This window comes from Neophocaena asiaeorientalis, unplaced genomic scaffold (genome assembly GCF_003031525.2).
Source record: "Neophocaena asiaeorientalis asiaeorientalis breed wild unplaced genomic scaffold, Neophocaena_asiaeorientalis_V1.1 scaffold606, whole genome shotgun sequence".
Classification (NCBI taxonomy): domain Eukaryota; kingdom Metazoa; phylum Chordata; class Mammalia; order Artiodactyla; family Phocoenidae; genus Neophocaena; species Neophocaena asiaeorientalis.
Genome location: NW_020173687.1, coordinates 1,056,944 through 1,068,953, shown reverse-complemented (window position 1 = coordinate 1,068,953; position 12,010 = coordinate 1,056,944). Strand labels below are relative to the sequence as shown.

At 65.5% G+C, this 12,010-nt stretch overlaps 2 protein-coding genes across 4 annotated transcripts in view; both read left to right on the top strand.

The window, feature by feature from the left end:
- Nucleotides 1-7,749, top strand: OGFR (opioid growth factor receptor). 3 transcript variants are annotated; one of them, XM_024750323.1, is made up of 8 exons: nucleotides 1-181; nucleotides 1,929-1,991; nucleotides 3,033-3,111; nucleotides 3,990-4,068; nucleotides 4,862-4,928; nucleotides 5,058-5,111; nucleotides 5,571-5,719; nucleotides 6,405-7,749. In XM_024750323.1, the coding sequence occupies exons 1-8, from the start codon at nucleotides 35-37 to the stop codon at nucleotides 7,420-7,422; spliced, it is 1,656 nt and encodes a 551-aa protein (XP_024606091.1). In that variant the 5' UTR covers nucleotides 1-34; the 3' UTR covers nucleotides 7,423-7,749. The 3 variants fall into 3 exon arrangements, with proteins under 3 accessions (XP_024606091.1, XP_024606092.1, XP_024606089.1); XM_024750324.1 differs by lacking the exon at nucleotides 5,058-5,111; XM_024750321.1 differs by having other exon boundaries at nucleotides 4,862-5,111.
- A 2,350-nt stretch (nucleotides 7,750-10,099) lies between these two features.
- Nucleotides 10,100-12,010, top strand: part of COL9A3 (collagen type IX alpha 3 chain) — a 20,301-nt gene continuing 18,390 nt past the window's right edge. Inside the window, 3 exon segments of the mRNA XM_024750358.1 lie at nucleotides 10,100-10,177; nucleotides 10,664-10,732; nucleotides 11,921-11,956. Of these exon segments, the coding sequence (XP_024606126.1) occupies nucleotides 10,100-10,177; nucleotides 10,664-10,732; nucleotides 11,921-11,956 (183 nt within the window).

Sequence of the window (12,010 nt, the reverse complement as noted above, 5' to 3'; positions counted from 1 at the left end):
CTTCCGCCGGAGCGGGTCCCGCCGACGCTGGAGTATGGAGGACCCGGACTGCGACTCGACCTGGGAGGAGGACGAGGAGGAGGACGGCGAGGGCCCGAGGGCCGGAGCCGACGAGGATGGCGAGGCCGGCGCTCCGCGGGACGTGGAGGCCGAGGCGGACGCGCGGCCCAGCGCGTTCCAGGTGCCGCCCCCGCGCGCTGGGGAGCCGGCGCCCCTGGGGAGGCCGCGTTGGAATAGGGGGCAAGGCCCGGCTCCTGGAAAATCGTTGCTCCCCCGACCCCGGGGCCGAGTGTGGAGGCCCCTCCCGGAGACCCGGCTTGGGGCCCGGCTCCCCATCTCCAACGGTTGACCTCTTCCCGGCCCTGTCCTCCTCCCCCATCGTGATCCCCAGGGCACCCTGAGATCCGCCCCCGCACCAGGGCACCTTGCAGGGAATCCAGGGCCACCCTCAGACCCCTGTCCCCAGGGCCAGATCTGCGTAAGGACACCTCTTCAAGGGGGTGGCCCCGCACATCCTGGACTCCCCAGCCTCTGTCCTACCCCAGCCTCAGGCCCTGGCTCTGTCTTCTAAAGAGGCCCCAGCCCTCAGTGCTGGCCACCTCCACTGCTCCTCTCGGCCTCCTGGAGCTCCCTCCTCCGCCCGGCGCCCCTCGGGGGTCACCTCACCCTGCCCCACTGTCCAGGACTCCAGCTTCCCTCAGGCCCCAGAGCCCCCAGCCTGCCCCACCCCCACTGATCCTCACTGGGCACAGCACCCACCCACTCTGGCTAGGGCTGACCTCACTTCGTCTTGGAGGTGGCCTTAGAGGCTACATGTGTGTGGTGTGCCTGTGCCAGGGTGGCCGGCTGTGCCCACCGGTTACTCGTTGTCACCACTGGTTACTTGTCATAACCATGGTTACTCATCATAACCATGGTTACTCATTACCAGAGGTTACTTGCTAGCACTCCCCGGGTGTTACGTTCCCAGAGTGGGTGCAGCTGGGGTTCTGGGTAAGAGGGAAGGCCCCAAGTGGTAGCTGTCACCATGTGTCCCCCTCACTGTGGGATGAGGGCGTCCTGGCACCATGTCTAGGGAGTCTTGAATTCCAGCCTGTGTGGTGTCGGGGATGGATTCTGCCTGTAGCAGATGAGAGCTCTGGTTTTCAGGTTTCTCTCTGTGTCTTGGACTGGTCAGTCAGCGGGAGGGACCCCAAGGGGCTCCTGGGCCTGGCTGGAAGGCCGGCGGCCTCGGCACTTCTCTAGTGTTTCAGGGAGGTAGGCTGGGCAGTGGTCAGGGTCACAGGTCACAGGAGTCACAGGGCAGGAATCTGGCTCTTTCCCCAGGCAGATGCCCACCGGGCATGGTGCAGCATAGGTGAGAGGACACTGTCACCACCGTAGCTCCATGGGCAGACAAATGGAAACTGATTGAGGGACGGGGCCAGCCTCTGCTGAGTTTCAGTTTCATCCGCTGTCCATTGGCCACACTGGCATCTGGCTAAGAAGCCCACCATGGGAAGCATCTGGGGCCCCTCCTGGCAAGGCCACTGCCCTTAGGGACACAGCCCCTTAGGTGACAACTTAGAGCACAGCGCAAGGAGGAAGTGCTGGGAAAGGCGGAGTTCCCAGGGCGAGGTCCTGGGGTGTGATCCAAGCAGGGTAGCCAGCAAACATGGGAGGAGAAAGTGAAACTAGAGTTAGGGGGGCTCCACCCCAAGAATGCACATTGGCCTGGGGTTCCTGAGGGCTGGAGCGAGCAGCAGGGGCCAGCCTCACTCCAGCTACTCCGACCCCCTCTGATTTTGCTGACAGCTAGCCCAGGTCCTTGCTGCCGTCACCAGGATGGGGGCTCCGTGGGGTGGGTCCTGCTTGCTGGCTGCCTTGAGGAGTGGGGAGGGTCTCCTTGGGGGTGGGTCTCATCCAGTCTCCTCTCTTCCCAACTGAAGGTGACCGGGTCCCGAAACTGGCGAGCAGCGCGGGACACACGCAGGTACCGGCACCACTACCCGGTAGGTAGCTGCCTGCAGCGCCCTTGCCCCCTGCAGCCCACCCAGGACCAAATCCTCCTCCCGGAGAAGGCCAGCTGGACAGTGTCCCACCAGCCCTTCTCAGACAATGTCCCACGTCCTGCCGGACACCCCAGCTGGGCCTGCTGCTTCTTCCCCTAATCATGGGGTGACAGCACGGCGCCCTAACTCCCATCTCAGTGCCCTTACCTTTAAAACACATGACGGCGCCAGCCGGCAGCTCGTCCACAGGAGGCCCGGCACCGCTAGCCCGTCTCACAGCCTCCTTTCCCTCAGCCCCGGCTGTCTGCACCCAAGAGTCTCGGGTGATCCCTGGGCTGTCTTTGGGGTGCAGATGAAGGGGACCTCCCAGCCCTGGCCCGCGTTGGTGGGGGGAAGGTCGTCGCTGGTGGTTAGAGGTGGCTGCTGTCCCCCAAGTGTGGAGGCTCGTCCTCACCTTCGGGGTGGAGGGCGCAGGCTTGGTACTCAGGGTCTTCACCAGCCTTCCGGATGCCTGGAGGTTCAGGGGCCAGGAGCAGACACCCGCTCCCTCCCACCCATCCCGGGAACGCTTCGGCGTCAGGGGCCCTTGGGGGCGGCCCGTTTGGTGATGCCCTGTCTGGCACCTCCCTCCCACCCATCCCGGGAACGCTTCGGCGTCAGGGGCCCTTGGGGGCGGCCCGTTTGGTGATGCCCTGTCTGGCACCTCCCTCCCACCCATCCCGGGAACGCTTCGGCGTCAGGGGCCCTTGGGGGCGGCCCGTTTGGTGATGCCCTGTCTGGCACCTCCCTCCCACCCATCCCGGGAACGCTTCGGCGTCAGGGGCCCTTGGGGGCGGCCCGTTTGGTGATGCCCTGTCTGGCACCTCCCTCCCACCCATCCCGGGAACGCTTCGGCGTCAGGGGCCCTTGGGGGCGGCCCGTTTGGTGATGCCCTGTCTGGCACCTCCCTCCCACCCATCCCGGGAACGCTTCGGCGTCAGGGGCCCTTGGGGGCGGCCCGTTTGGTGATGCCCTGTCTGGCACCTCTCTCTGGCTTCTCAGGATTTGGTGGAAGGAGATGCCAGTGGTGACATGCCCAACCTGAGTTTCTACAAGAATGAGATTCGGTTCCTGCCTAACGGTGTGTACCTGCTCAGCTGCTGACAGCTCCAGCCTCGGGGGGGCCCCCTTCTCCCCTCTGTCTGTCTGGTCTGCTGGGACCTGGTTTGGACACGTGGCTTTCGGGTAGCCCCACGGGGCCCCCTGGAAGCTGCCGAGGGGCTGCCAGGTCCCCAACCCTTGGCCTGGATCCACTGGCCAACATGCTCCGAAGGGCCAGGCAAGAAATGCTGGTGGCTTTGCAGGCCGCACCGTCTCTGGCCGACTACCCGACTCTCCCTCTATAGTGGGAAAGCAGCATATGTAAACTAACAGGACAGAACAGTTTTCACGGTTTTAAATGGTTGGGGAGGATTTAAGATATAATAACATTTTGTGACATGTGAAAATCATATGAGATTCAGTGTCCATAGTGAGGTTTCCTTGGAACCCACCCGTGCTTTTGCACTTATGCGTTGTCTGTGGCTGCTTTCCTGCCACAGCACAGGCCGGTGGGCTCAGCTGTTCCCCTCCTGGCCCTTCGCAGAAACGGGCTGCCTTGCGGGAGACCAGGCTGCAGGGTGGGGCTCAGCTGCAGGTTCTGTTTGAGGGCAGAATTCCGGCCAGCAGCCTGTGCTTTGTGGGCTACGGCGAGGCCCCCACTGCTGCCAAGACAGGAGCAGGTTTGGGACCATTTGTCCTTCCCGGATGGGGCCTGCCCACTCAGGTCTGCTCTCCATCAGCAATAAGGGTCCGCTTTCCAGGTGGCAGCGTGGCAGTCGGCCAAAGTGGGGTTAAAATCACACGAGATGCGCACAGCCTGAAGCTGCCAGGCCCCGAGGTCCTCACGAAAGGAGCGGAGGGCAGTGGGGGAAGGGGCTTTCGGGAGCCCTGGCTGACTTGTCCCCTTGGGGCTCCCAGGCTGTTTCATTGAAGACATTCTTCAGAACTGGAAGGAAGAGTACGGCCTCCTGGAGGATAATCACTCCTACATCCAGTGGTGAGTGGGCAGGGCGAGGCCGAGCTTGCAGGGCGGGGCTCCGGAGGAGAGGCTTGAGGCCGGCCCCCCCCCCCCCCCGCCCCCCCGCAGGCTGTAGCCTGGCTCCGCCTCTCCCAGGCACAGCACTGCCCTCAGGGCCCAGTGCCCGGCACTGCTGGCGGGGCAGGGACAGGGGAGACCGGGTCCTGCAGTCTGGGTTCTCCTGGGTTCTCCAGCTGTAAACAGCCTCTGCCACTGGGAGCTGACACCGCTCCTGGGGACAGGAAGAGCAGCAAACCAGCGGACCAGAGACCCCATGAGCCTGTCCCGAGCCTGTCCACGGAGCCCCTGTGCCGCGGGGGCGGGTTCTCACAGTGCCTTGAGGTGCGCCCGGATGCTGCCCCACAAACGCAGTGTCCTTTAAGGACAGCTTGCAGGGGGCCAACCCGGGGCGCAGGGTTCCCCGGGGAATAATTCCACAGCATTAATGATGGGAGGAACAGAAGAATGTGAAAATGAAAAGGGATGGAGGGCTTCCCGGGGGGCGGCTGGCAGGTGCCCTTGCTGCTGAGTGGGCAAGCTGGGACTTCTGTAGGTGGGTCTGCCCTGGGCCCTCGTCCTGGGCACCCTCCCTGGAGCTCTCCCACCCTTGCCCCTTGGCTTTACTGACTGGTGAGAACCTGTGGCACGTGTGGTCCAGCCAGCCCCCGGAGGCAAGCGGAGAGCCGCCCCAGGCTGCCCAGCCAACGCGTGCCAAGTGGCAAGTGGCCCACGTCTGCCACTGACGGGGCCTGTGCCATCTCTTCCTTCACAGGCTGTTTCCCCTGCGGGAGCCAGGAGTGAACTGTCACGCCAAGCCCCTCACGCTCCAAGAGGTCGAGGTGAGCTCTAAAGGCCAGGGGAGGGGCCTGGCTGGCCACAGGGGTTCACGTGCCCCTTCAGGAGCTGCTGGCGGTACAGGAGCTAGAGGAGCCCCTCCCCCCAGCCGTGTAATTATCTTCCCTCCCAAGTGGTCCTCGCCTCTGCCCTCAGTGCTCCTTGCAGGCTTCCAGAGAAATCCGACGGTGAGGATCGCTCACATCCAGGGGTCCAGGGCAGGGGCCACGAGCAGAGTCAGAGTGCCCGGGCTCTGCCTTGGTCAGCCCTGGTTTGGGCTGGATTGGGGATGCCCTGGATGATCGGGAGGGGGCTCCAGGAGCCAAGGAGCCCGCGAGAGAGGCCAAGCAGGTGCACCGAGGAGACAGGGTGGGTGCTTGCTGCCCCGTGTCCAGCCCTGGAGTCCCTTAGGTCCCCTCTCAGGTCAGGGAGTTCCTCCTGGGGCTACAGCAGCGCCTCAGGCCTCAGAGAGACCCTGCGACAGCTCAGAGTGAAGAGAGCATCCCTGGGCTTCTGCACCCTGACGCTTCACCCTAAGGGTCTGAGCCGAAGCCCCGGGGTGAATCGGGGACCGAGGGCGGCGTGCGGCCCCACACTGCACTGGCGCCACCCTGAGCTCCCTGCTGCTCTCGGGGGGCGTTTTGCAGGCGTTTAAAAGCTCCACGGAGGCCAGGAAGCGGTTGGTCCAGGCCTACGAGCTCATGCTGGGCTTCTTCGGCATCCAGCTCAAGGACCGAGACACAGGCCGCGTGTGCCGAGCGCAGAACTACCAGAAGCGCTTCCAGAACCTCAGCTGGTGAGGGTGCCGCTCAGCCCGGGCCCAGCAGCTCGGGGGGCCGCACAGCTGGACTCAGGCTGGGGACGAGGCCTGCGGGGCCGGTGCCTGAGGCTCTGGGCATCCTCCTTGCCTGCAGAGCGGGGGTGGACCCCACCTGATAGGGGTGTGAGCACTAAAGAAAACCGCGTGAGTCCACAAGCTTCTTGGCTGTGCCCTCCTGCCCATGTGGGCATGGGTCAGGTTGTCAGGGGAGCTCCATCACCATCACAGCGTCCCTGAGCCTCGCACCCACTGGGGGTGGCAGGCACGCTCCCCTCTCCTGCCTTGGGAAACGCTGGGCTTGGGGGAGGCACAGAGCATGACTCTGCTCATGGTACAGCCACCCTCGCGCATCCTCTGGAGGGTCCCCACCTGGTCCTCTTCCAGCTGAGGTGGCGGTGGGTGTTCCACGGGACCAAGGGGACAGTCACCCTTCTAGAGGAGGCGTCGCAACCCCTCACCTACGTGATCCGGGCTCACGGCCGTCTTCTCAGGGACCGGGGCCCTGCAGGGGGAGCAGGTGGGGACAGAGACTGGCCTGTGGGCCGGAGTGTCTCTGCCGGTGGACATCAGGCTCTTGGGGTGGCGGGGGAGGGAAGGGTGGGCTTTGGCCGAGCGCCGCCCAGCCCCGTGTAGCCCTGCCAGCGCCCCCTGTCCCCTCCAGGCACAGCCACAACAACCTCCGCATCACCCGCATCCTGAAGTCTCTGGGGGAGCTGGGCCTGGAGCACTACCAGGCCCCCCTGGCCCGCTTCTTCCTGGAGGAGACGCTGGTGCGCCGGCAGCTGCCGGGCGTGCGGCAGAGCGCCCTGGATTACTTCGTGTTCGCTGTGCGGTGCCGGCACCAGCGCCGTGAGCTGCTGTACTTCGCCTGGGAGCACTTCCGGCCCCGCTGCAGGTTCGTCTGGGGGCCCCACGACAAGCTGCAGAAGTTCAGGCCGTGCTCTCCTCCCTGCTCGCCCCAGCCGGCCCGCCCAAGGCAGGCCAACAGGGAGGAGAGCCCTGGGGAGCCCCTCCTTGAGGCCGCAGCCCAGGGACAGACCTGCGGGCCAGGGAGGGATGAAGAGGGGGACCCGGTGGCCAAGGGTCCCCAGCCTCCCGGCACAGAGCCCCAGGAAGCTGGAGCCTCGGAGAAGGACCAGGGAGATGAGGCCGGCGACGAGCAGGGGCCAGAGTCTCCAAACCCCAAGGAGAGGAAGAAGAGGAAGTTGGAGGCGAATCTGCGGGCGCGGTCCCCAGGGGAGCCGGGCCCGAGCGCCTCAGAGGTGGAGAAGATCGCCCTGAACTTGGAGGGCTGTGCCCTCAGCCAGGGCAGCCTCGGGGCGGAGACCCAGGAAGTGGGCAGCCAAGCCCCGGAGGAGGCCGAGCAGCCCCGCCCCCAGCCCCTGGAGGCCAAGGTGGCTGACGACGTGAGGAAGCGCAGGAAGACGGACCAGGGTGCCAGGGATGGCACTGGGGTGGCAGCAGGTGATGGCACTGTGACGCTGGCCGCCGCCCAGCCCCCTGCCCCGTCACGGTGCCCAGCGGCTGAAGAGGGTGAAAATGGGGTCAAAGAAGAAGCAGATGGCCCGGCGGGGCCGGAGCAGGGTGCCCCCGGGAGCCCAGCCACTGCAGGACCCGAGGTGGATGAGAGGGCAGAGCCCACGGAGGCAGGACCCTCTGTCCAGCCCGGAGAGCCTTAGGGAAGGAGACGCCCGGGGCCCTGCCCTTCCCGGCCCAGCCGCAGGCCTGGGAGCCATTTTGCCAGCTGTTCTCCCCGCCCAGCTCTGCGGGCCTCTCCCTGCAGCCACTACTGCAACTGCTGGAAGGGCAGGTCCCGCCCTTGGGGAAGGTCAAGGCTTCAGCATCCTTCTTACCTTGACCTCACTTCCCGCCTCTTTCGTCCTCTGTGCCGCTGCCCGGCCCCCACCTTTGTAACCTGGCTCCTCATGGGCTGGGGGGTGGGAGGGGGGCTCATTTTCTTAGTCTGGTGCAGAGGCCTTTTCTGAATAAACTCATCTGACTTTTGAGTGTTTGGGCGTGGACGGTGGCCCTGTGGGTGGCCGGCGCAGGGGAGGGGCTGGCTTCATGAGTGATGCTGGCTGGACGCCCTCTGGGTGCACGTGGCCTGGCTGTGGTACCACTTTGCCCGTGGGAGTGCCTGGGGTGCAGCAGTGGTGCAGGCCTCCTGGGCACCCTGACCCCAGAGCCGCTGGGGCTGGGCAGCTGGTCCCTCGGCTCCCCTCTGTCCCCTCCCTGGCGGCCACAGCTGCCCCTCACCCCATCGGTCCTCCACGCAGGGACCGGCCTGGGAACGGAGTGACTCCCCTCAGCAGCCCCCACCCCGCAGGGCATGCTCCCCCTCAACCTGGCTTTGTCCCCTGTGCCAGGACCGCTCCCTTCCTTTCTACATCAGCACCAAGGACGAGGAGAATCGGAAGTGATGGAGGTCGCACCTGGTGGGGGCGGGGGAGGGGGAGGGAGTTAGGGGCCGGGACCTGGGTCCCCTTTTCATGCTCTCCCCACAGCTCTTGTCCTGTGGGGAGGGGGATGGACAAACTGAAGTCACTCGCTGGGGTGGGGGTGGGACATAGTGTCATCAGGTCCTTGTCCAGACCGTTATCGGGCTCAGGTTCAGGTGGAGAAGCTTGGGGCGTGAAGTGAGAAGTGGACCCCATCGGAGCAATCCTTGGGGGCCGGATGCCTGTGCCCAGCAGTGGGGCCTGGGAACGGGAGGGCAGGCAGCTCGGGCCCACCTGACCCGCAAGCTTCTGGGAGAGTGACGGCCCAGAACAGGTGGGCAGTGACACCGGACTGACCGGTGGACGTGAGGCCAGCCTTGTGGCCTCTCCCCAGGCCACCGTGGCTATCTGGGTTCGAGGCAGGGGCCGCTCTCCAGGGGGAGGGTGTTTCCTGGCAGCAGGTGGGAGGGTCTGCACAGAGCTGGGAGTGAGCTTGTAAGGGGAGGGGGGTGTTCCAGGCACTTCCCAGCCAGGCTTCCTCTGAGTCTGACCCAGCAGCGCAGGAAGGAGAGGGCTCCGGGCGGGAGGTGCCTTGGAGGTAGGGGTGGGGTGAAGCTGCTTGCCCTACACCCAGCCCCACACTGCATCTCTGAGGATGTCCTAAGATGACTCTGACTTGGCTGGAAGGCTGGAACTCTGGGGATCCTCTTGGCCCTTCCTGATAGAATCCACCCTCCCTTTGGAGGGTGTGGCCAAGCCTGACGAGCAGCCCACAGCTGAACCCAACGGGGAAGGGAGGTTTTAACTGTTTCGGTTAGCTGCATGCTCCCTCCTGGGTTGATTCCCGTCATCTCAAAAGTTCTGAGCTCTCACCTGCAGAAATGAAGCTCATCCTAAAGCAGCGTTTCCCAGGGAATTCTAAAGCCTCAGACACCTGAGGCGGGGCTGGGATTCCGGGCATTCAGTGGGCTCTGTAGGTGACCTGGATGTTTGAGTGTCCCTGGGGGGGTGTCATCGAGTCCTCCCGGCCGCAGGCGCTGCCCTTTACCCGCCGCCCCCATGCGCTCCCGGGCTGAAGCAGAGCGTGCCCCAATCTGGCAACCGCGGAGCTGCCAAGGCTCGTGAGAAACGGGAAGGGCCCATGCCAGCCTCAGGGCTCCTGTTTGTCAGGCTTTTGCTCGGGCCTCAGGACCACGGTGGGCCTTCCTTCCTCTCTGCAGGGCCCCCGCTTGGCTCTCGGGGGGCAGTGCCGGGTGAGAGTCCGGCCTTTGCCACGGCTGGTTCACATGGATGGACCACTCAGTACAGTTAGTTTGGGGAGGGGCCCTGGGGGCGGCGTTCCAGCCTAGCAGGCATGGCCCTAGAGTCTATCCTGCCCACGGCAGGGCCCCGGAGTGGGAACCGGGGCCGTGGTGGGCCCTGTCTCGCCCCTGGCACAGGCGTGCTACCCTCTCTGGGCGTCTTCCTGGGCCTTGGGCAGCCTGGGTCCCTCTCCGGACCCTGGGGAGGAGTATGGGACTCACCCACCCCGCTGACAGGACTGCCCCTTCTCCAAAGGAGCCCTTCAACGTGGGATTCTCCCTCTCCACACCCTGGTCGAGGACCAAGGGGAGAAAAGAGCCTCTTTCTTGCTTGCTACAAGGTGTATGTGTGTAACTCACCAGTCCCAGGATAATTTTAACTCAGAGGCTGGCCAAAAAAATGCCACTGGGTTTCTTTTCTTCCCCGACTGTCTCGGCAGGGAGGCGCGGGGCAGCGCAGAAGCCCCCGCCCACCCAGGTGGGCCCAGCTGAATGGGGGGCTTGTGTGAGGGCCAGTGGGGCGGGAACTGGCGTCCAGCCCACCAGCAGCCCCGCCCGCCGAGCCGAGCTCAGGCCGCTACCACCCCGCCGGCTCCGCTCAGAGCGTGTGTGCAGCCATGGCCGGAGCCCCCGCTCTGGCCCTGCTCCTGCTTGGGCAGCTGCTGGCCGCCACCGTGACCGTGACCGGGGCGCAGGTGAGCGCGGGACCCCAGTGCACTGGGTTCGCCTTGGAAGGCGGTTGGGGTGGGGGTCCGTGGCTCTGAGGTCTGCGTTGAGCAGCACAGCCAGGGAATGAGCTCCCCGCCTCGCCCCCAGGGGCAGCGGGGGAGCCCGGGGCCCCGGGGACGGCGGGCACAGTCCTGCCGCCCCATAGCTTCCTCGCCATCTCCCGGCTAGCCTCCATGGACGCCGGGACACCTCGGAGATGCGCGCGGGGCCTGCCCCTCCTCACCAGGCAGGGTCCGGTGCCAGCGCTGTGTCTCCACCAGAGAGATACAATGTGGCCTTTGTTGCTTGCGGGGCTCAGCCCCGACGCAGCCCCTCCCGCCCAGGCGAGGTGGCAGGGGACACTGCCAAGGCCCTGGACAGGCCCTAGCTCTCCTCCAACCAGGGGGTACCCCCCCCCCCGCCAGCGGGAGAGGGTGGGGATGCAGCTGCCTGATGACATTTCTCCATTTCAGAAAGTGGGACCTCGAGGCCCCCCCGGCCCCCGAGGACCACCTGGGAAGCCAGGCAAGGACGGCATTGATGTGAGTGTGTGGGCGGGGATGGCCGGGGAGCTTCTGCGGGGTTCTCGCTCCCGCCCCAACCTCCCTGAGCCCCAGGCCTGATGGAGAGAAAGCTAACTGCACCTCCCAGGGCTGGGGCGATGAGCCAGCGCCCCTGTGGGGAGTGAAACGGGACAAAGACGATCCTTGTTCCTTCTTCGGGCGGACCCCCCGGGGACTGCCTCCCCAGGACAGGCGGGGATGGCTCCATGGTGCTCTTGGGGCTGGAGGTGTGGGCACTGGGTGTGTGTCTCTGGGTCCCCAGAGGGGTCTGCACTCCTCTTTTCTGGGGATAAAGGCTGTCCCTCTGGGTGGGTCTCGTTGGCGGCTACTAGAGGCTGGAGCCAGCCTTGGGACGGGGCTGGGGGCTGGCTCTGCCCCGGAAGTGACATCTTCCAAGGGCACCCCCGCCTAAGCGTGGCCGAAGCTGTATGGGAGGCAGACGAGACCCTGAAGGCTGCCGCCAGGACCCGGCGGGCTGAGAGCCCCCGACTCAGCCACGTCCGTGAGAGTCAGGGCCCTCCAGGCCTCTCCTCACCAGTATTGTTCCCTGGGTAGAACCTGCCTCCTTCTGAGTCCCCAGGGCCCTGCCTGGCCCTCGATGGTCCTGAGTCTCCCTCCCACCACCCCACCCGCAGGGCCGTCACTCAGTGTGGCTGTATTGGGCCCTGGACCCAGGTGGCCTCCCCTCCTGGTGGGGCTGGGCACTTGGCGCCCCAGGGCTCCCCAGTCATTCCCTCTGTGGACGTTTCCACTTAAAGCCTGGCCTGAAAGCCTCGGGTAGAAGATTTTAGAGCCAGTGGCCGTCAGGGTGGAGAGGGTGCCAGGATGCCTTCCCGGTCCTCTGTGTGTCTGGAGGGTGCCACCTCCGACCGGGTTTCTGGAGTTTCTCAGGCAGGCGGAGAGGTGGGGCTTCATGACGCCTCCCACCGTTTCTGGGGTGTCCCTGTGCCCTCAAAGTGGGCTCAAATCCCCAGTCTGTCCAGATCACCCCTCTCCCCACCACCTGCCTCTGCACCTGGCCCTAGAGGGGAGGTGCCTACAGGTGTGGATGATGGGGTGAGGGGTTCCATCCTGCCTCCTGGGGCCTCCTCTGGGGCCCAGCTCTGCTCCCCGGGGCGGAGCTTCCAGAGGACACTTGGTCACGTGTGGGCGTCTCCCTCTCTGCAGGGAGAAGTTGGTCCTCCAGGGCTGCCTGGGCCCTTGGTGAGTGTCCTGGCTGTGGGGTGTGTGGGGGGTGGGGGGAAGAGGCTTCCCTCT